Consider the following 17,145-nt stretch of genomic DNA (forward strand, 5'->3'; position numbering starts at 1 on the left):
TTAAGTTTGCAATCAATAAAAGTATATATATATATATATATATATATATATATATATATATATATATATATATATATATATATATATATATATATATATATATATATATATATGACATGTGATTTCAATAATTATTTAAAAAAAATGGAAATGATAATAACATTGATTGAAAAATATAAGTATAGAAATTTAAATTAATAACGAGCAATCATCTAAGATTTATAATATGTTAAATAAGAGGGAGGAGAGGGAGTTGGCCAGAGGGAATTAAAGAGAGGAAATAAGGTGGGAGAGGAGATCAAAGAGACAGGAAAATTCCTAAAAAGGAGGAAAAGGAAAGAAATAAAGGGGAAGGAAAGAGCAGAAAGGAAATAAGTACATTTTAGATAAGTATTAGCCCTTAATTTATAATTTCTATTAGAAATATTCTAAAATATTGCATAATAGTAAAATACTTATCATCCACATTGTGATTATTCACACCTAAAATAATTTTTTAGAAATTGGTTCTTCCTCAAAGGGCGGTGACTCAATGGAATGAGAGGTACCATAGGGAAATTACTTGGTTAATGAGTGAATAGTAGTTATTGAGATTGTTTCCTAGTGAGCTAATTCCCTAATGATTATCTAAAAAAGTAAGATCAAGAATCATTTGAATAACACTAGTTTAAATGCTTGACAAATTATTTAAAAAGACCTAAATACTATATAACCTATTTTCTTAACAAGATTTTCAAAATCATAAAATTGAATCTTAGCCATTTTTATTTCAAATATATAGTTGAATAACAATTATTGTAATAACTACTAAATAATACTTTATAAAAAAAGATATTAAAATTTAAAAGGTAAACCACAAACATTTAAAAAATGATATTGTAATTTATAAAATACTGTAAACAATTTTTTTCACATAAAATTGAAAATGATTTTAGGATGATATTTTAGATATGCCAATTTGAGGCTGAAAATTTAAACAGGGACTAATTAACATATAATATGATATTCAATATTTTTATATTTATGTTTTTGTTAATTTTATTTTTCAAAATAATTTTTTCCTTTAACGTAAGAATTAAAAACTTATTGTATATGCATGCACATTCACTATATATATTTGGAGTTAAATATCTCTCTTTTATTGGTTGGCCTTGCAGGGGATGTGGAACTTTGAAGTGAACCAGAATTATCTTAAACCTACCTAATGTCGACCTATAACTTACAAAGAGAGGCTCTCGAACTTTGTGAGAAGAGATTTCATAGAAAGAAACAAGAATGACTTAAGATCTAGATATAGAACCTAGAGGGCTAAAGATACAAAACCAAGCATTGAGGAATTTCACAGGAGCCTAGGAACAATAATTATGGACCCTACTAGAGGAGGAAAGAATAAGATCTCTATTGGGAAGAGTGATAATAACATGCACAAGATACCTATCATAATAGAGTGCAAAGGAAAAGGAACTGGGGAGGGAACTGATGGAAAAAGGGATAAAAAATGAACCAAACCATTCTAAATACTAAAGAAAAGGAAACTAAGCCACAATGCCAAATTTTTAAAAAGAAATCATTTAATCATTAAAATAAATATAAAAATATTTGCATTTCAAAGATCAAATTATTTTAAGATATGAAGTGTGAGTGCACTGACATGCATTTAGTGGCCTAAGTATCTTATTCATGTTATTCTTGTGCTTATTCATGTAAATGTAACATGGTTTCTTGTCTCTCAAGCCATCTACATTACCCTAGTGTTCTATGTACTAATTCGAATGGACTATTAAAACTTGTTACTATGTTTTCATTAATTCTTAACTAAAACTTGTTACACTAGTTGAAATGTGGTGGTTCAGAGTGTATCTAGTTTATTTTGTAAGAATGCATCGTACGTAAAATGCTAAAATGTTTTGAAATTATATTATAGGTACCTATAAAGGGTACCTATAATATAATTTGCTGATATTTTCTTTTAGTTTATTAAGAACAGGCTCCCAGATGTCGTTGTGAAGCTGTTTGTTAGTGAGAGGAACTCCCAGGTACTTCACAGGTAGTGACTCTCTTTGGAAGCCTAGAATTTTGGAAAGATTTCTTTGAATTGAAAAAGAATATCTTTGATTTAGTTAGACATACCTCAGTGCCTTATGCCCTAGCAAACTCACTCAGAATCTATTTGAATACTTTGGCTTCCTTAACAGTGGGTGTGCCTTGAGGCATAGTATCATCCAAAAATTGTTGATGTTTCACCGTTTCCCCAGCATGAGTGAGTCTCAACCCCTGAATTCTCCCTTCCTCCTTAGTAGCTTTGATTTCTCTTCCTAACCCTTCAATCATTAGAATGAAGAGGAAAGGAGAAAGAGGATCTCCTTGCCTGAGACCTCTAGAAGGGTTATAGGTTTTGGAAGGAGCCCCATTGAGAAGAATTGAATAGCTGGCTGTGGTAACTAATGCCATAATCGATTTAATCCAATTGTGATCAAACCCATAGGCTTTTAAAATTGCTCTTATGTACAACCAGTTCAGTTTGTCATAGGCCTTTGCTATGTCCAGTTGCATTATCATTCCTGCTTGTTTGTTGGTAATGAGTGAATGAACCATTTCATGAGTTAGAATTATATTATCTAGAATTTGTCTTCCTTCCACATAGCCCGTTTGTTCCTCTGACACTAGGGTTGGGAGGAGAGGTTTGAGATGATTGCCAATGACTTTGGAAATAATTTTGTAGATCTCATTGCATAATGCTATAGGTCGAAATCTATCTGGAGAGGCGGCCTTCTGCTGTTTGGGGATTAAGGCCATGAAAGATTCATTGAGCGCCTTTAAGAATTTCTTAAATCTTCGAGAGTCTTCCACTATCTCCAGGATGCCTGTTTCACTATCTTCGAACAAGCTTTGAAAAAGTCCACATTAAAGCCATCCGGGCCTGGTGCTTTCCCATTTTGTATCTCTTTCACAACTTTTTCAATTTCTTCCTCTGTTACTGGTCTATTAAGATTGAAATTATCTTCTCTGGTAGCTAGTTTGGGGATGTATTGAGTGAATTTTTCCCTAAACTGGTATCTATCTTTCGAGGTCTCCTCAACAATTTTCTGAAAATGCTGGAGTAGAACCTTCTCCATCTCTTCATGAGTGTTTCTCTCTATACCATGCTGATCTGTAAGTTTTACAATTCTATTTTTGTTTCAGTGAGCTATGGTGGATCTGTGAAAGAATTTGGTGTTTCTCTCCCCTTCTTTAATCCATTGTACCTTGGATTTTTGTCTCAAGAGTATTTCCTCTTGAAGGCATCTGTTGTCCCACTACTGCTGGAGTGACTTTGCCATTTCTTTCCTTTCATATGTGTAGCCTTCTGTGATAAGAATCTGGTTTATTTCCTTTAGTTTCTTCTCCACCTCTCCTTTAGCTTTGAAGATGTTACAAAATTCCTTTTTGTTCCACTCTTTGAGTTTGCCTTTAATGTGTTTGAGCCTGCGGTGAAGCATGAACATATTTGTACCTTGAAGGTGAAGCTCTTCCTTCCACCATTATTTGATATTTGTGAGGAAATCTGAATGTGTGAGCCAAGCATTCTCAAACCTGAAGGGGATGTTCCTTGGTTTGCCAAAAAGGGAAGCTTCCAATTGGATAGGTCAATGGTCTATACCTCCAAAAGGTAGTATGAGTGCAGTAATGCTGCTTCCCCTAAGAAGAAGTTCCTCTGAGACCATAAATCTGTCCAATTTTGAGACCATTTGGGTAGGGCCCCCTCTTTTGTTATTACAAGTGAAGATTCCATTGCTTGTTTTCACATCAACCAATTTCTTATTGGTGTTGAATTTTTGGAAGGCAATTGAGTCTCTCCCAAGTATTCTAGTGCCTCCTTTCTTCTCCATGATTGATTTTGTTATGTTAAAATCACCTCCAAGAAGCCATGGTAGAGCTGGGTCTCTATTTTTCATATCCTCCAGTGTTGTGAGGAGTCAAATTTTGTCCTCCATTGGTTGTGGACCATTGACATTGGTGATAATGTAACATTGCCTGTCACCCACCAGTTAGAAAATAAGAGAAAGGTGATGTCTGGATGCCTCTGCATCAATCACACCAAATTTCTGTGGATCACAGAGAGTGAGAATACCACCAGCAGATCCATTTTCCTTAACTTCAAGGTATTCATATCTATTTACCCATTTATTATGTTTTTCACGGATCCTCTCCACTGAGCATTTTGTTTCCTGTATGAATACTATGTCAGGTTTTTCCTCTCTAATCCTTTTATCGAGATTCATCTGTTTTCTTCTGCTCCCTAATCCCTTAATATTCCAGGTTGTGATCTTCATTGAGGTAGGGTTATAAAGGAGTAACCAGAAAGGTCTTTCATCCTTTCTGAATCAATCGTGAGGTTGCCACACTTGAGTAGTAGTTCTTTCTGTCTTTTTCTTCCCCTCCTCTTGCCTCGATTTTTTGTTAGTTTTCCTATTATTAATCCTATTGAGGAAGTCCCTTTGTTTTCCTGGTTGTCATGTCCTCTTTTGACTCCTGCAGCTGTTTGATGTGCCTTGTTAACGAATATGTGTTGGACTTTGTCCACGTCCTCTTGAGGGATGGAGTTTATTGCCAGGTTGCCTCCCTGTTCTAGAAACTTTTCCAGCTCTAGATTCTCCCTTTCCAGGATCTCCTGTAAATCTTGATCCTCTGTACCACTTTCACTTTGAGTCATTTCATGGTCTTTTTCTACTTCCATGGTTCTCAAATGGTCCATCGTGTGTTCATTTTGTTCCTGAGTGTGCTCCATGCTGGTCTCTTTTTCTTTCCCCCTTGCTGTCTGATTCTTTGTACTCCCTTTATCCCCTCCCTCAACTTCTTTTTCTCCTAAGATCTCAAAACTGTTGTAACTTTTTCTATTATCACTCCCACTAGGGTTCTTTTGTGTCTTCCTTTCTCCTCCTTTTACTTTTCCTCCTAATTTGGTAAAACATGCCTGGTCTTTTCCTTTGTTGGTATTTAGGTTTTCCTCCCTTCGATTGAGAAGACAATCTCTTGATAGATGCATATGCTTATGACATTTGTGACATTTGAACGGGATATGTTCATAATCAACTGCTTGAACCCATTCCTCATCATAGACTTCTAGAATGACCTCATCTGGAAGGGCTCCTGATAGGTCCATCTCCACACCTATACGGGCATAGGATGTATATTTTCCCCTTAGAGCTACCTCTGAAATTTTTAAGAAATGACCTAATTTATTGCCTATAGCTTTTAAAGACTATGGCATCTGGTAATCTAAAGGTAAGGAGTATAGTCGAATCCATACTGGTACCGAAGTGAAGGTTTCTCACTCTGGCACAAAGTTCATCGTCCATGGCCTCATATAGAGTCCGATAGCTGCAAAGAAGTATGACCCTCCTTCATCCCTGTCTTCCATGTTCATAAACACCACAGTGAAAAAACCTTTGGATCCAAGATGAATATTTAACCCCCCCTTTGGTTTCCAGTTGTAGTTTATCCACATGTACAATGCTTTCTCTGATGGCCAGATTCCCATAAATTTACATATGATGGCATAGTTAGCCATGTGATCCCTGTGCGCTTGTAGCGCTGGATCGTTCAGAATAACTCGAGGTTTAGTTGTGGTCTTGGGTTTACAGGGCCCCATCTTAGCTCTCTTCTCTGACCCTTGACCTCTGTCTTCCTCTTTCTCCTCCCGACAATCTTCTTCATGGGCCCCTTGATCGGCATTGGTTTTACTGCCTTCCGCCTTCTAAGTTTTTGTGTCTTTTGTGTTGACCTCCAAGAGTTGTGGAGGTTTGTTCTTTTTCCCTCCTCTTCCTCTGTTTGCTACCATATAACTGTAGGATGGAGTGGAGCTCCCTCCTCCCTATGTCTCCATGGATACTTGGTACTCTTTGCCGCGTGTTTCGTTAAACCCTAGAACCAGAGCTCGCTGCCGTAATTTATCATTTGCAGTAGTCCTTAATCATCATCACCATCATTTTTTAAATAATATTTTTTAAAGTAAATTACATTAATTTATTATTTTTTTAAACACTTAAAACTATAATTAATGTTTTTAAATATATAAAAATAAAATAAAATAATGCATAACCATTGACTTGAAAACATATAAATAATTTAATGATTCATTAATCATGTTAACGCAAAGTACTTTAGTCTTTCAAACAAAGACGGAAAGTAAAGAGTTGTAATGGCATGCTTCTTACTATGACCATGTCTTTGCCAAGTTTGAATTAAAGCCAACGTTTTACATATTTATTGGCCACGTCAATCTCATGGCGTGGTCTACCCCCAGTGATTCACTGAACATAATCGACAAAAATTAGCACGCAAATACGCCAAACTTTGTCATGTCTACTATCAACTAAAGGTAAAAGATTCGTACGCAAATACGCCGAACGTTGCCCATGTCTACGTGGATTAAAGTTAAAAGCATTTTTTTTAATGTCAAAATTTTCATAGTGAAACGCAATGTACGATATAGAAGGCATAACGCAAGCGTCAGTCCAATGGACCAATTGCAACGACTCTAAATCTCTAGAATATCTCATGCAGCCGTGTTTTATTATAAGTCAATTAACGCACACTCCGTCCTTGTTTTATTATAAGTCAATTAACGCACACTCCGTATAAATAGCGGCATCAGGAGAACGTATAGAAAGTTGCGTTTTTTATTTATTGGTGATGTGGTTTAGGTCTATACCAATGGTGTTGTAGACTTGTTTGTATCATTGCTTGATTTTAAAGGTTTTGGGTTTTTATTGGAATCATAGGTTTGGCTTAAATGTTATTTATGGTGGAGAGTGATAAGTAATACACCTGTCTGCATTCCAAACCAAGTTCTCAACCAAAGAGAATGGATAAAGACGTTATATGTGCTTACAATGTGTATACACTTAATACATATATACACGTTAGATAATAAGATAATATGGAACGGATAATTAGTTCACAATGAAATCCAAAATAGGATAATTTATGTCCATGTTACGGGCACCGATTCAACGTTAACCACATATTCACGGAAGATATGAATTTTCAGTGCACTATTTTGTTTGTTTCCGTGTGTATGAATGGAAACATGGAGAGTGAGGCCAGGAGGTTTCGCTTTTTCCCGGTTTAGAGTTGGCGGTAGGGTATAAATATGGTATAAATATGATAGGTGATTATATATATATATATATATATATATATATATTAATGTGCACTGTGAAGATGATGGTGAATTTTATTGTAATGAAATACATGTGGATGAGGATTGTAAAGTGAGTTGTGAATTGGTGAGTTTAATAATAAAATTTGCTAATGATTATGAAGCCTCTATTGATGTAGTGAATAATATGTGTGATATGACTAATAATATTGTAGTTTATAACGGCCTCTTTGCATCAGAGATTGAGACATTTAAATTTGAGAATGAGAAAGAGACTTTGTCATATGACGTAATGGTTTATGGAGCTGAGAGTGCATCTCTTATAAATTTTGCAGCAATTGGAGTTGAGTCTCTCTTTTTTTTCTCACAATGACCCAACCACTCGTATATAAACACCACACTCACTAAATATTGAATCATGCAATCTCTAACTGGACTTGACTTATTTCCGACTAACGATTTCATGTAAATTCACGTTCAATTTGGATTCTAATTAGACTCCACTTGCTTTTCTTAAATTAACTCAATTCCTCATGCATTGCTAGCATTAGAAATTAATTTACTATTTCTAACACTTCACCCTAATTACGACCATATAACTCAACTTTGACTTAACCATGACTCAACATAGCTTAAACATGGGTGTTGGTCTAAGTATTAGCTAGGCTTACAATAAAAAATTGACTCAGAAGCTTTTACAATGTTGGATTTTCTTTTTCATTTTTCTCAAATTATATGACCTCGAAATTGCTTCATTTTCTAACGTCTTTTCTTGTTTTAGGTTCCATATTTCTTCAATTGTTACTGCAACAATTTTCTTTGACTTCTCTTGTATTTGTTCTAAGCATCTTCTACCGCTTCCTCTTCAAAGATTTGTTCGCTCATGTATTTTTTTCACAACTCTTCATATTCAAACCATGAACTTCACTTTACTTCTTACACTTCAGATTCCTGATCTTCTCTCCATCATATGTCTTGATAGTAATATTTGATTTATTCTTCACTCCATTGCTCTTCTCTCCATCATATGTCTTGATAGTAATATTTGATTTATTCTTCACTCCATTGCTGAAATACTATTTCAATGTTGTCTTCTCATTTCCTGCATCTTTTTCTTCTTCTCTTTTAACTGTGACTGGACCGTTGTCCTGTTTACCTTCACACTCAAAATCATTTAACTGTGAATGGACCCTTGTCCAGTTTTTCTTCTTCTCTTTTAACTGTGACTGGATTCTCCAAGCTCTATTGTCCTGCCAGAGTCTTTCTCATTTACTTTCAAATCTGCAGTTCATTTATTTATTGATTCTTCAACACACTCACAACTTGTTGCCACATGTCACTTTCCTTTTTACCAAATTCACCTTCTAGGATCTTCCATGCTTCATAGGAAGATGTAGATTTTTCTACCTTGCACACAAATTTCTCATCCAATGCTTATTTTATAATATCCAATAATAAAACATCACATACTTCACGATATGGGTTATTAGACAGATACTCAATAAACTCTTTTTATCGAAGAAAACTTTTCATTTTGACAAACCAGAAACCTAAATTTTTACGAGTAAATAATTGTAGTGTTACTAGATCCATCCCAATCTATGCATCATTGACTTGTTCTACCTCATCTTCTTGTCTTTTAGATTCTTCGGTTCTAGAGAGAACCTTTATGAGTTCTCTGAAATACTCTGGCTCTTCATTTCGATTTATTTTCTATTACTTCAAACTTGCTTTGCAACCTATGACTATTTTCTTCTATTTTCTTTCTTTGTCTTTTGTCTTCTGCCTTCTTTTCTTATTGTATGAGACTTCTTTCCATATCGCCCTTGAAAAAAGTACGATTTTCAATATATGCCCCTATAAAACACAATCTTTACCACATTCAATATCCATATCATACATAAAAAAATTTATTAACCAAATACACTCTCATTCTTGATAGCATATAAATTTCAGAGACAAACGCACCTTTACAAAGCGATAAACTCACCCAAATATTTAGCTTTATTTTTAAATTCTCATAAATAAAGATTTTTATTAACCAAATACACTCTCATGCTTGATAAAACATATAAACTTTAGAGACAAACGCACCTTTACAAAGCGATAAACTCACTCAGATATTTAGCTTTATTTTTAAATTCTCTTTAATATAAAGAATAAAAAAATCAATTGATAAAACTCGGTGTAAACCTTTATAAACCTCCTTTTTTGAATTCATAAATACGAATCTTATAGGATGACCCCTTGCTGTGGAACAAAACCCTTTAGTTTTTATATAATAAAAAACTCATTAAAAAATACACCTTCAAATGCTTTAAACCTTTTAAGTTATAAATAGTCTTTTTTAAATTCATAAATACGAATCTTATAGGATGACCCCTTTGCTCTGGAACAAAACCCTTTATGTTTTATATAATAAAAAACTCATTTAAAAAAACACCTTCAAACGCTTTAAACCTTTTAAGGAAAAACGTTTTATAGGTTCTTTATAAACCCTTGTAATCCTTTAATATCTCCTTTGGAATGATTTTTTAAAACCTTTTAGAATAAACTTTTATAAACTTAGTCTTTGCCATTGAAGACAAACCTTTAGAAAATAATTTTAAACATGCCCACACCCGGATGCGGGTGATACATGGACTCATCAGAGAACATGCGATGGGGGGCAGCTGTGATACTAAGATCGTCTGGCAGGACGGTATATTAATTTGCCCCTGTCAAGCATTAACGCAGTTTATGTCTGAGAGGATGGCTCTGCAGAAGAGTGATGGCCTCACGCGAGGCAAATTGATTTTCCTGTACGACGATTTATGGAGTTTTGGCTCCATTGCCGCCGGATTGTTCAGATCCGAGTCCTATATAACGATGCTCATGAATCAGGTCAGTTACATGAGGTATTGTGATGTTAATTTGTTTGAGGGTGAGATTGAGCCGAATGCTGGCGACAGGGGTAGATGCCATAGCCTAACCTCTGTTCCGACTGTGTGTTCTGGGCATTCGTGGGAGGAAGGTTTAGTAACGCACAAAAATTGGGTAATTGTCATTAAGGAGGAACTGTTAGCTAGTTACAATCCTGAATTTTTACTGTCTCTTGTTTGCAAAGTGCGCTCTCCCGGGCTAATGGCGCCGAGACAGAGGGGAGTCCCAAGGCGTGGAGGAGTATGGGGAATTCGCGGCAGGCAAGAGGCTCAGGCTAGTGCAATTCAGCCAATTGCCATGCTGGAGCCTCCATCCTCTCCCTCTGAAGACTCAGACCAGGTGGATAGTCAAGTCCATACTTCTCGCTGCACTTTTCGCTGCCGGAGAAACCAGACCCGTCTCTCTCTGCTCATAACAGTCATTGCCACGGAGGAGGAGGATGATTCGTCCAGTCAGGAAGAGCCTGACAGGGAGCCGGAGCAACTGGATCATCCTCGGGTTCCAGTAGTGGGGGAAATTATTGATAATGAAATTGCTGTTGATGTCAACTTGATGGAGCCTCTTCCGGGTTTAGGCTCGCCTCAGCAACCAGCTCATGATTCGTCTCAGCATCTGGCTCATGGTTCGTCTCAGCATCCTGCCAACTTCGGCAATCAGCTCACCAACCGTCTGGAGATGAATGAAGAGGCTTACAAGCCGGGCACTGAACAAGGTGAGCCTTCGAGGGCTTAGTTTATGTTTTCTTCTGCTGCTTAATGAACGCGTTTTGGAATTTTGAGGGGATGCCTTCTGGTTTAGAAGGGTCCAGCAGTCGGTTTTATAGTAGGGAGCCCTCAAGAAATCTAAGCTCTTCAAGAAGACTGGAGAATTTGGATTTCCAACCACCGTTTGGTATTTTGTTTTCAGCAGCAAGATACATTCGACAGGCAAACTTCTCAAATCAAGTAACTGCTGTTCTTTTGCATAGTCATCTTTTTGTAAGCCAGAAGGCCATCAGCTACAGCTTTTGTAATGCTCTCTGTTATTATCTCCATCTTTGTAATCCAGGTTGCCTTGAGCACCTGCAGTCTTCTTTGACAGAGGATGCTCCCCTGCATCTTCAGAGGCCTAGGCCTCTTTGTAAATAGTTTTCTTTTTCTTAATACAATAGTTTAGCCTTTATCCAGAAAAAAAATAAAAATTTAAACATGCCCACGGACAAGCTAATGCAGCATGGGATAAAGAGGCATTACCGCTAATACACTGCAAGGGAAGGGGCCATCGCGTCAATGCAATAAGCGTGAGTTAGTGATGTGCCTGCGCTTGCAGAGGGCCTCTCCTGTGCTATAATGTGGGAGAAATAGTTTCTGAAGCGCATCACTGTGGTGCCTCAAGAACCGTTTTTTTGATCTTTTCAGGTAGACTGCAACTGCATATCCTTTCCCAAGATTTTTCTACTCCGATCCTAAAACTCGTTGTCAGCTCTAATACCAGACGGAAAACACATAAGTGAAACAACATGTAACTTGCTACTCAATTTACTCTACTAAACATAGCACTTATTCACATTACATATCCATGCTCATTTGTCATCTCTTTTTTCTCACAATGACTAACTAGTGGTATAGTAACACCTCTCTGTCCACTTCCCCTACATTTTTTTTGGCAAAATGAAGGCTGCTTATATAAATTTTGAAAAAAAAATCCCTGCGAAATTACGTTTGCTTGGTTGATGTTTTCTCGCAGTACCTTTGGCTAATTTTTACTACTTTTTGCTTTTAGTGAGTTTGATCATGTCTTGATATATCTTTCATTATGCTCATTGGATGTGTTTTTTTTTATTGCTGGTTCATTTTCATCACACCACTCCTCTGGCCTCTCCCACACTCTTTTGATGGTGTAAAGCTTGCCTTGGATGATCTTGGTGATTTGAAGAGATTAGCCTTGGATGATTTTGGTGATTGGAAGGGATCAGGTTTCCATGGGCAAGTTTATCTTTTGGAAACTATTTTGTTAAACTAATAAAAAAAATAGTATTTATTGATTAAATTTAAGGATATTCGACTTTCCACGTGATATCATTTTTATTATTTTAAATTATAATTATAATTATAATTATATATATATATATATATATATATATATATATATATATATATATATATATATATATATATATATATATATCTGTGTGTGGAGAAGATGATGGTACGCGCTCGTGAAGGCCTAGGTTAACCTAGGGTTTCTACCAGATCTCTGCAGAATACCGTCACGGTCTCAGCTAGGCGGATTGTACACCCTTCACCGTAGCAGTCAACACCCGTCGCTTTCGGATTTCGACCTGTGGACAGGATAGACGACAGCATGGAGTTGGAGGCAGTTGATTATTCGGAAGAGCCTTTCCCGGACAGAGTCATCTTTGATAACCCTAATTTCTCTTTAGCCCCTCCGATTGTTTCGTCTTTGCCGTTTGCTGGCCCGGAATCGTCTCATTGTCCTCCCGTTATTCCCCTTCCGCGGCTCAGCTATGCCCCTCCCCTCATCGGGTCGCCTCCTATCGAATCCCCTAACTTTGATGTTCCCCCTCTCTCCCTGGGCACTCTCCATATTCTATCTTCCCACACCCCCCCTCGCCCTCCTTTGACCCGCTTTCATCTGCCTTTTTTGCTGCTCCTTCTGTCAACCCTCCGGTCTCCACCGCGGCGCATACCTCTTCTGCTGGTACCCGTCCATCTGGGTGTTTCGAGACACCTGCTGTAAAGGTTAAACCTGCTAAACCCTTCCCACAGGAAGGCGTACCTAATCCCCTGGTGGACCACCCATCTGCACCCCGTACCAGCAAAAGGAAGTCGAAGTGCATCAAGGCTACCCAAAGGATATCACCATCAGGTTTGGAGAGACTTAAGCAATAGGAGAGTTTGCAATCATGGCAAACACCATGCTGGTAGGGCATGTACGGGGTAGGGCATATTCGGAAAAAATGCTGACTCAATGGGTAAAAGAGATCTGGGGGGTTTGCTCATTGATCTACCTGAATTACATGTCTTGCCAAGAGGCTGGTTCTCTTTACATTTCTCAAAGGAGAGTTACACGAACCTAGTACTGGCCAGGTACTGGCACATTGAGATGGCTCTGGTTCTCCTCAAAAGGTGGAGCCCCCTGTTTGACCCCGAACATGAACAAATTGGAGCTGGACCGATTTGGGTGCGCTTGCCGGGACTTCTACTACAGTTCTGGGGTGAAGAAGTCTTCATCAGGATTGGCAATGCACTGGGCACTTATCTTGATCATGACCGCACATTCATGGAATCAAGAAGTAGGACCCTCACGCTTATATTGGTTCACTTGGATACTCGTGAAGGGCTGGAGGAAAAGATCACTCTTCAGTGGGGGAGATACATCAGAGTGCAGATACTGGACTACGAGGGAGTACCGTTCCGTTGCAGGCGATGCCACAAGGTCGGGCATCTCTTCAAAGACTGTCCACTCAACCGAAAAGCTGAGGACTCCCCGAAGAGCACTCCTGCACCTTCCAGGGCTGCTTCACCGATTTCCTCGCGCCCCATTCCTACTGGCCAGTCTCCGGTGGCATCCTCACCAGCGGTCGAACCTGGACACAGGCACTCCTCGCCGCCGATGACCAGGGCTCGCTCAGCAGCTGAAGCTGGTACAGCCTCGGGTACTCCCCTGCACCCTCCTCTCTCTTCTATTGATCATATTATTAATGATTCTGGTGCATCATTACAGACATCTATGGCTCATTGTTCTATGTCATCCCCTCCCCTCATTGCCACCACTAGTCCCTCTCTGCTCTCTCCCTCCTCTTCATCGTCTCCCCGGCCATCCTCCGAGGCCTCCCCTCCTCATCCTTACTTCCTTCGATCCAGATCTCAATCCAAAGTTTTGTCAGCCCAGTCCGGTCTTGGTATCTCTGAGCCGGGTGCCGGCCCCCTGCCTACCAGAGGCAGGAAATCTGATCTTTCTAAGGCTATTAAGAAAGCAGGGGCGGAGGTAGTCTCTGGTCGTCAATCCACCATTGATGGGGTCCTTAGAGCAGGATATACCCTGCATAGTGTTCCCCCATGAAGTGTTTATCTTATAACTGCAGAGGGTTGGCTAGTTCCTCCAAGAAACTAGCCATGAGGCGTCTCATTGAGACTGAACCTATCGATATCATTATGCTACAAGAGACTCTTTGCTCGGCCGATCAAATCTCCCATACCCTGCAATCATTGACCCCGGGATGGTCTTATATTGCCCTCGATGCTGCTGGTCGATCCGGTGGTCTGGCCATTGGAGTTAACCCTCGAACCATTAAGGTTGATGCAACTTGGGGGGGACCCGGTCACCTGGGTCTGGATATATTCACTGCTGATCTGGGCATGAATCTTCGGTTTATGCCCCTTGTAATCAAAGAGAACAATTTTGGCAGCGACTCTTACATCTCTCCCTCATGGATGAGGAGCAGACTATAATCGGTGGTGATCTCAATTTTTCTTTAGGTTTCAGGGAGTCATGGGGATTGGTGGCACAAATCGACTCTATCACAGATTACATGACTAATCTGTTAGAGCAGACAAATTTTGTGGATATCCCCATGCATAAACTTCTTCCTACCTAGAGGAACAGGAGGGTGGGCGATGCTCCATTGGCTCGCAGACTTGACAGATTCATCATGAAGGATGCGCTCCTTCATCAGTAGCATCATTACAAGTAATGGGTGGGCACGGGAGGCATTTCAGATCACGCGCCTATATATCTGGAAATTTAGGGGCCTTTTAAGACGCCAAAAGCCCCTTTCAAATTCAATCACACCTGGCTGAAGGACCCGTCATATATTAAGATGATCTTTGAATATTGGAATACTCATCCCATTAATGGAGCAGAATCACTTGCAAAAGGGTTCTGCAGAAATCTCTCTGAGATCAAGCACCTCTCCATTAATTGGGCAAAGGATAAGCATGCTCGGGAAACCTCTCAACTCACCCATATTGAATCAGAGCTGAGCACTCTACTAGATGATCGGGGACTGGGCTTTATCACAGCAGAAGACAAGGGTCGACTGATAGAATTGGAAAACCAGAAGGCTATCATTCTAAAAGAGCGCGAAGAATCCCAGAGATTGAGGAGTAGAGCTATTTGGTTACAAGCAGGGGATGATAATTCGAAGTTTTTTCATAGCTATGCCAAGGGTCGAAAGGTGTCCAACACCATTTGGAAACTCCCAACTCCTGAGGGAGACATGGCTGACTCCTTCAATAAGCTTGCTCACCTTGGCATCACACACTTCAGAGATCTCTACAAATGCCCCCGTGAAGCAAATCTTCCTGATATTATCAATGTTGCGAGTCATTTTCCGAGATTTGTTGATGAGGATGATGTGGAAGAGCTTAATGCTCCGGTAACTTCTGGGGAGTTAGAAGGTATATTAAAATGGTTCAAAAAAGATAAGAGTCCAGGCCCGGATGGATGGACCATTGAATTCTATCTGGCATTTTATGAAATCCTGGGGCAGGATCTACTGAATGTTGTGGAGGAGAGCAGAACATCGGGATCCATCTACCACGCCATCAATTCGACTTTCATTGCTCTCATACCTAAATCTGACTCCCCATCTTCATTTGATGATTACAGGCCTATCTCTTTATGCAACTGCCTATACAAGATCATTTCCAAGACCATTGCCAACCGTCTCAGACCGATTCTCTCCAGACACATCGCCCCTCAACAATTTGCCTTCCTCGAATCCAGACAGATTCATGAAGCCATCGGTTCGGCTCAAGAAGCCATCCATTCTATCTGGTCCAAGCATCTTAAGAGCATCATTCTCAAGATTGACCTTTCCAAAGCTTTTGACCGTGTCAGCTGGCTCTATATAAAAATGCTTCTTATTCATCTGGGATTCCCCCACTCTTACATCACTTGGATAATGGCCTGTATTACTTCCCCTTCCTTCAGCATTCTCATTAATGGCTCGGCCTCACCCTTTTTTCACTCTGAAAGGGGACTGAGGCAAGGCTGCCCACTGTCCCCCCTGCTCTTTCTGATTGTCATGGAAGGTCTTAGTCGGCTCATAGCCTCTACAAAAAGGAATGGCGATATCTGTGGTCTCCAGATCTCAGATGTTTGCTCCCTCACTCATCTACTCTTTGTGGACGATGTACTCATTCTGCTGGATGGCAGCATTCGCGATTCCAGATTCTTTTCCAAGATTCTTATTCTCTTTTCCTCTGCTATAGGTATGCTTGCAAATCATACTAAATCTACTATCACTTACAATTGCACATCGGTTCAGGAATCACATTTTGCTCAGCAGGCTTTTCCCTACAGCATTCACCCCTTGGATAGGGGCCTCAAATATTTGGGGTATTGGCTAAAACCAACTTCTCAAAGAATTGCTGATTGGGTTTGGCTGGTTTCAAAGTTGGAGAAGAGACTCACTGTATGGAGCTTCAGATATTTATCAAGGGTAGGCAGACTGGTGCTCATCAAGTCTGTCTTGGAGGCCACTCCAGTTTTCTAGATGGCACTTGCATGGATCCCGCGGAACATTCTAGGGCGTTTAAAACAACTCTGTAACTGATATCTCTGGAATGGCAATCAGGACAAAAGATTATTCGCCTGGATAAGCTGGCAAAAGATAACCCTACCAAAGAAATGGGGCAGATGGAGGCTCAAGGACCTTCCCCTTTTTGCTCGAGCACTTTCTGCAAAAGTGGGTTGGTCACTGATGACAAGTCAGAACCTTTGGGCTCAAGTATCTTACCATAAATACATTTGGCCTCAGAGTTTATTGGATTGGATCAGACTACCATCATGGCAGACGACTGGGTGCTCATCGATATGGAAGGCTTTGATACATTCCCTCCCCCTCATTCGTGACAATTTGGTCTGGAGAATCAATGATGGATCGCTGGGTAGGATTGGACAAGACCCGTGGATAGGAAGTGGGGGAAGACACATCCTCAGTAGAGAACTCATCAGACACCTCCATGAACGAGAGATCAGGGTATTTTCACACATCGCTGATCAACAACGCTCAGATATTTTCACACAGGCATGGAATTCGGCCCTACAACTCGATCTTCCTCCACAATGGC

At 39.4% G+C, this 17,145-nt stretch overlaps 1 protein-coding gene across 1 annotated transcript; it reads left to right on the plus strand.

The window, feature by feature from the left end:
• Window positions 1-14,184: 14,184 nt before the first annotated feature.
• Window positions 14,185-16,927, plus strand: LOC149236401 (uncharacterized). Its single transcript, XM_089368888.1, has 5 exons — window positions 14,185-14,451; window positions 14,817-15,446; window positions 15,561-16,559; window positions 16,650-16,760; window positions 16,853-16,927. Exons 1-5 carry the CDS (start codon window positions 14,185-14,187, stop codon window positions 16,925-16,927), a joined length of 2,082 nt encoding a protein of 693 aa, XP_089225014.1.
• Window positions 16,928-17,145: the final 218 nt, after the last annotated feature.

This window comes from Pinus tabuliformis, chromosome 8 (genome assembly GCF_031772625.1).
Source record: "Pinus tabuliformis cultivar Carrire ecotype Pingquan chromosome 8, CPIR1, whole genome shotgun sequence".
NCBI lineage: Eukaryota > Viridiplantae > Streptophyta > Pinopsida > Pinales > Pinaceae > Pinus > Pinus tabuliformis.

Bases quoted from the DNA above. Each gene is read 5' to 3' on its own strand.
- LOC149236401 (XM_089368888.1), top strand. From the start codon at position 14,185: ATGAGGCGTCTCATTGAGACTGAACCTATCGATATCATTATGCTACAA. The intron at 15,447-15,560 runs GTAACTTCTGGG...ATCCTGGGGCAG, and splicing joins TGGAAGAGCTTAATGCTCCG to GATCTACTGAATGTTGTGGA. The intron at 16,761-16,852 runs GTGGGTTGGTCA...GGATTGGATCAG, and splicing joins CTCGAGCACTTTCTGCAAAA to ACTACCATCATGGCAGACGA.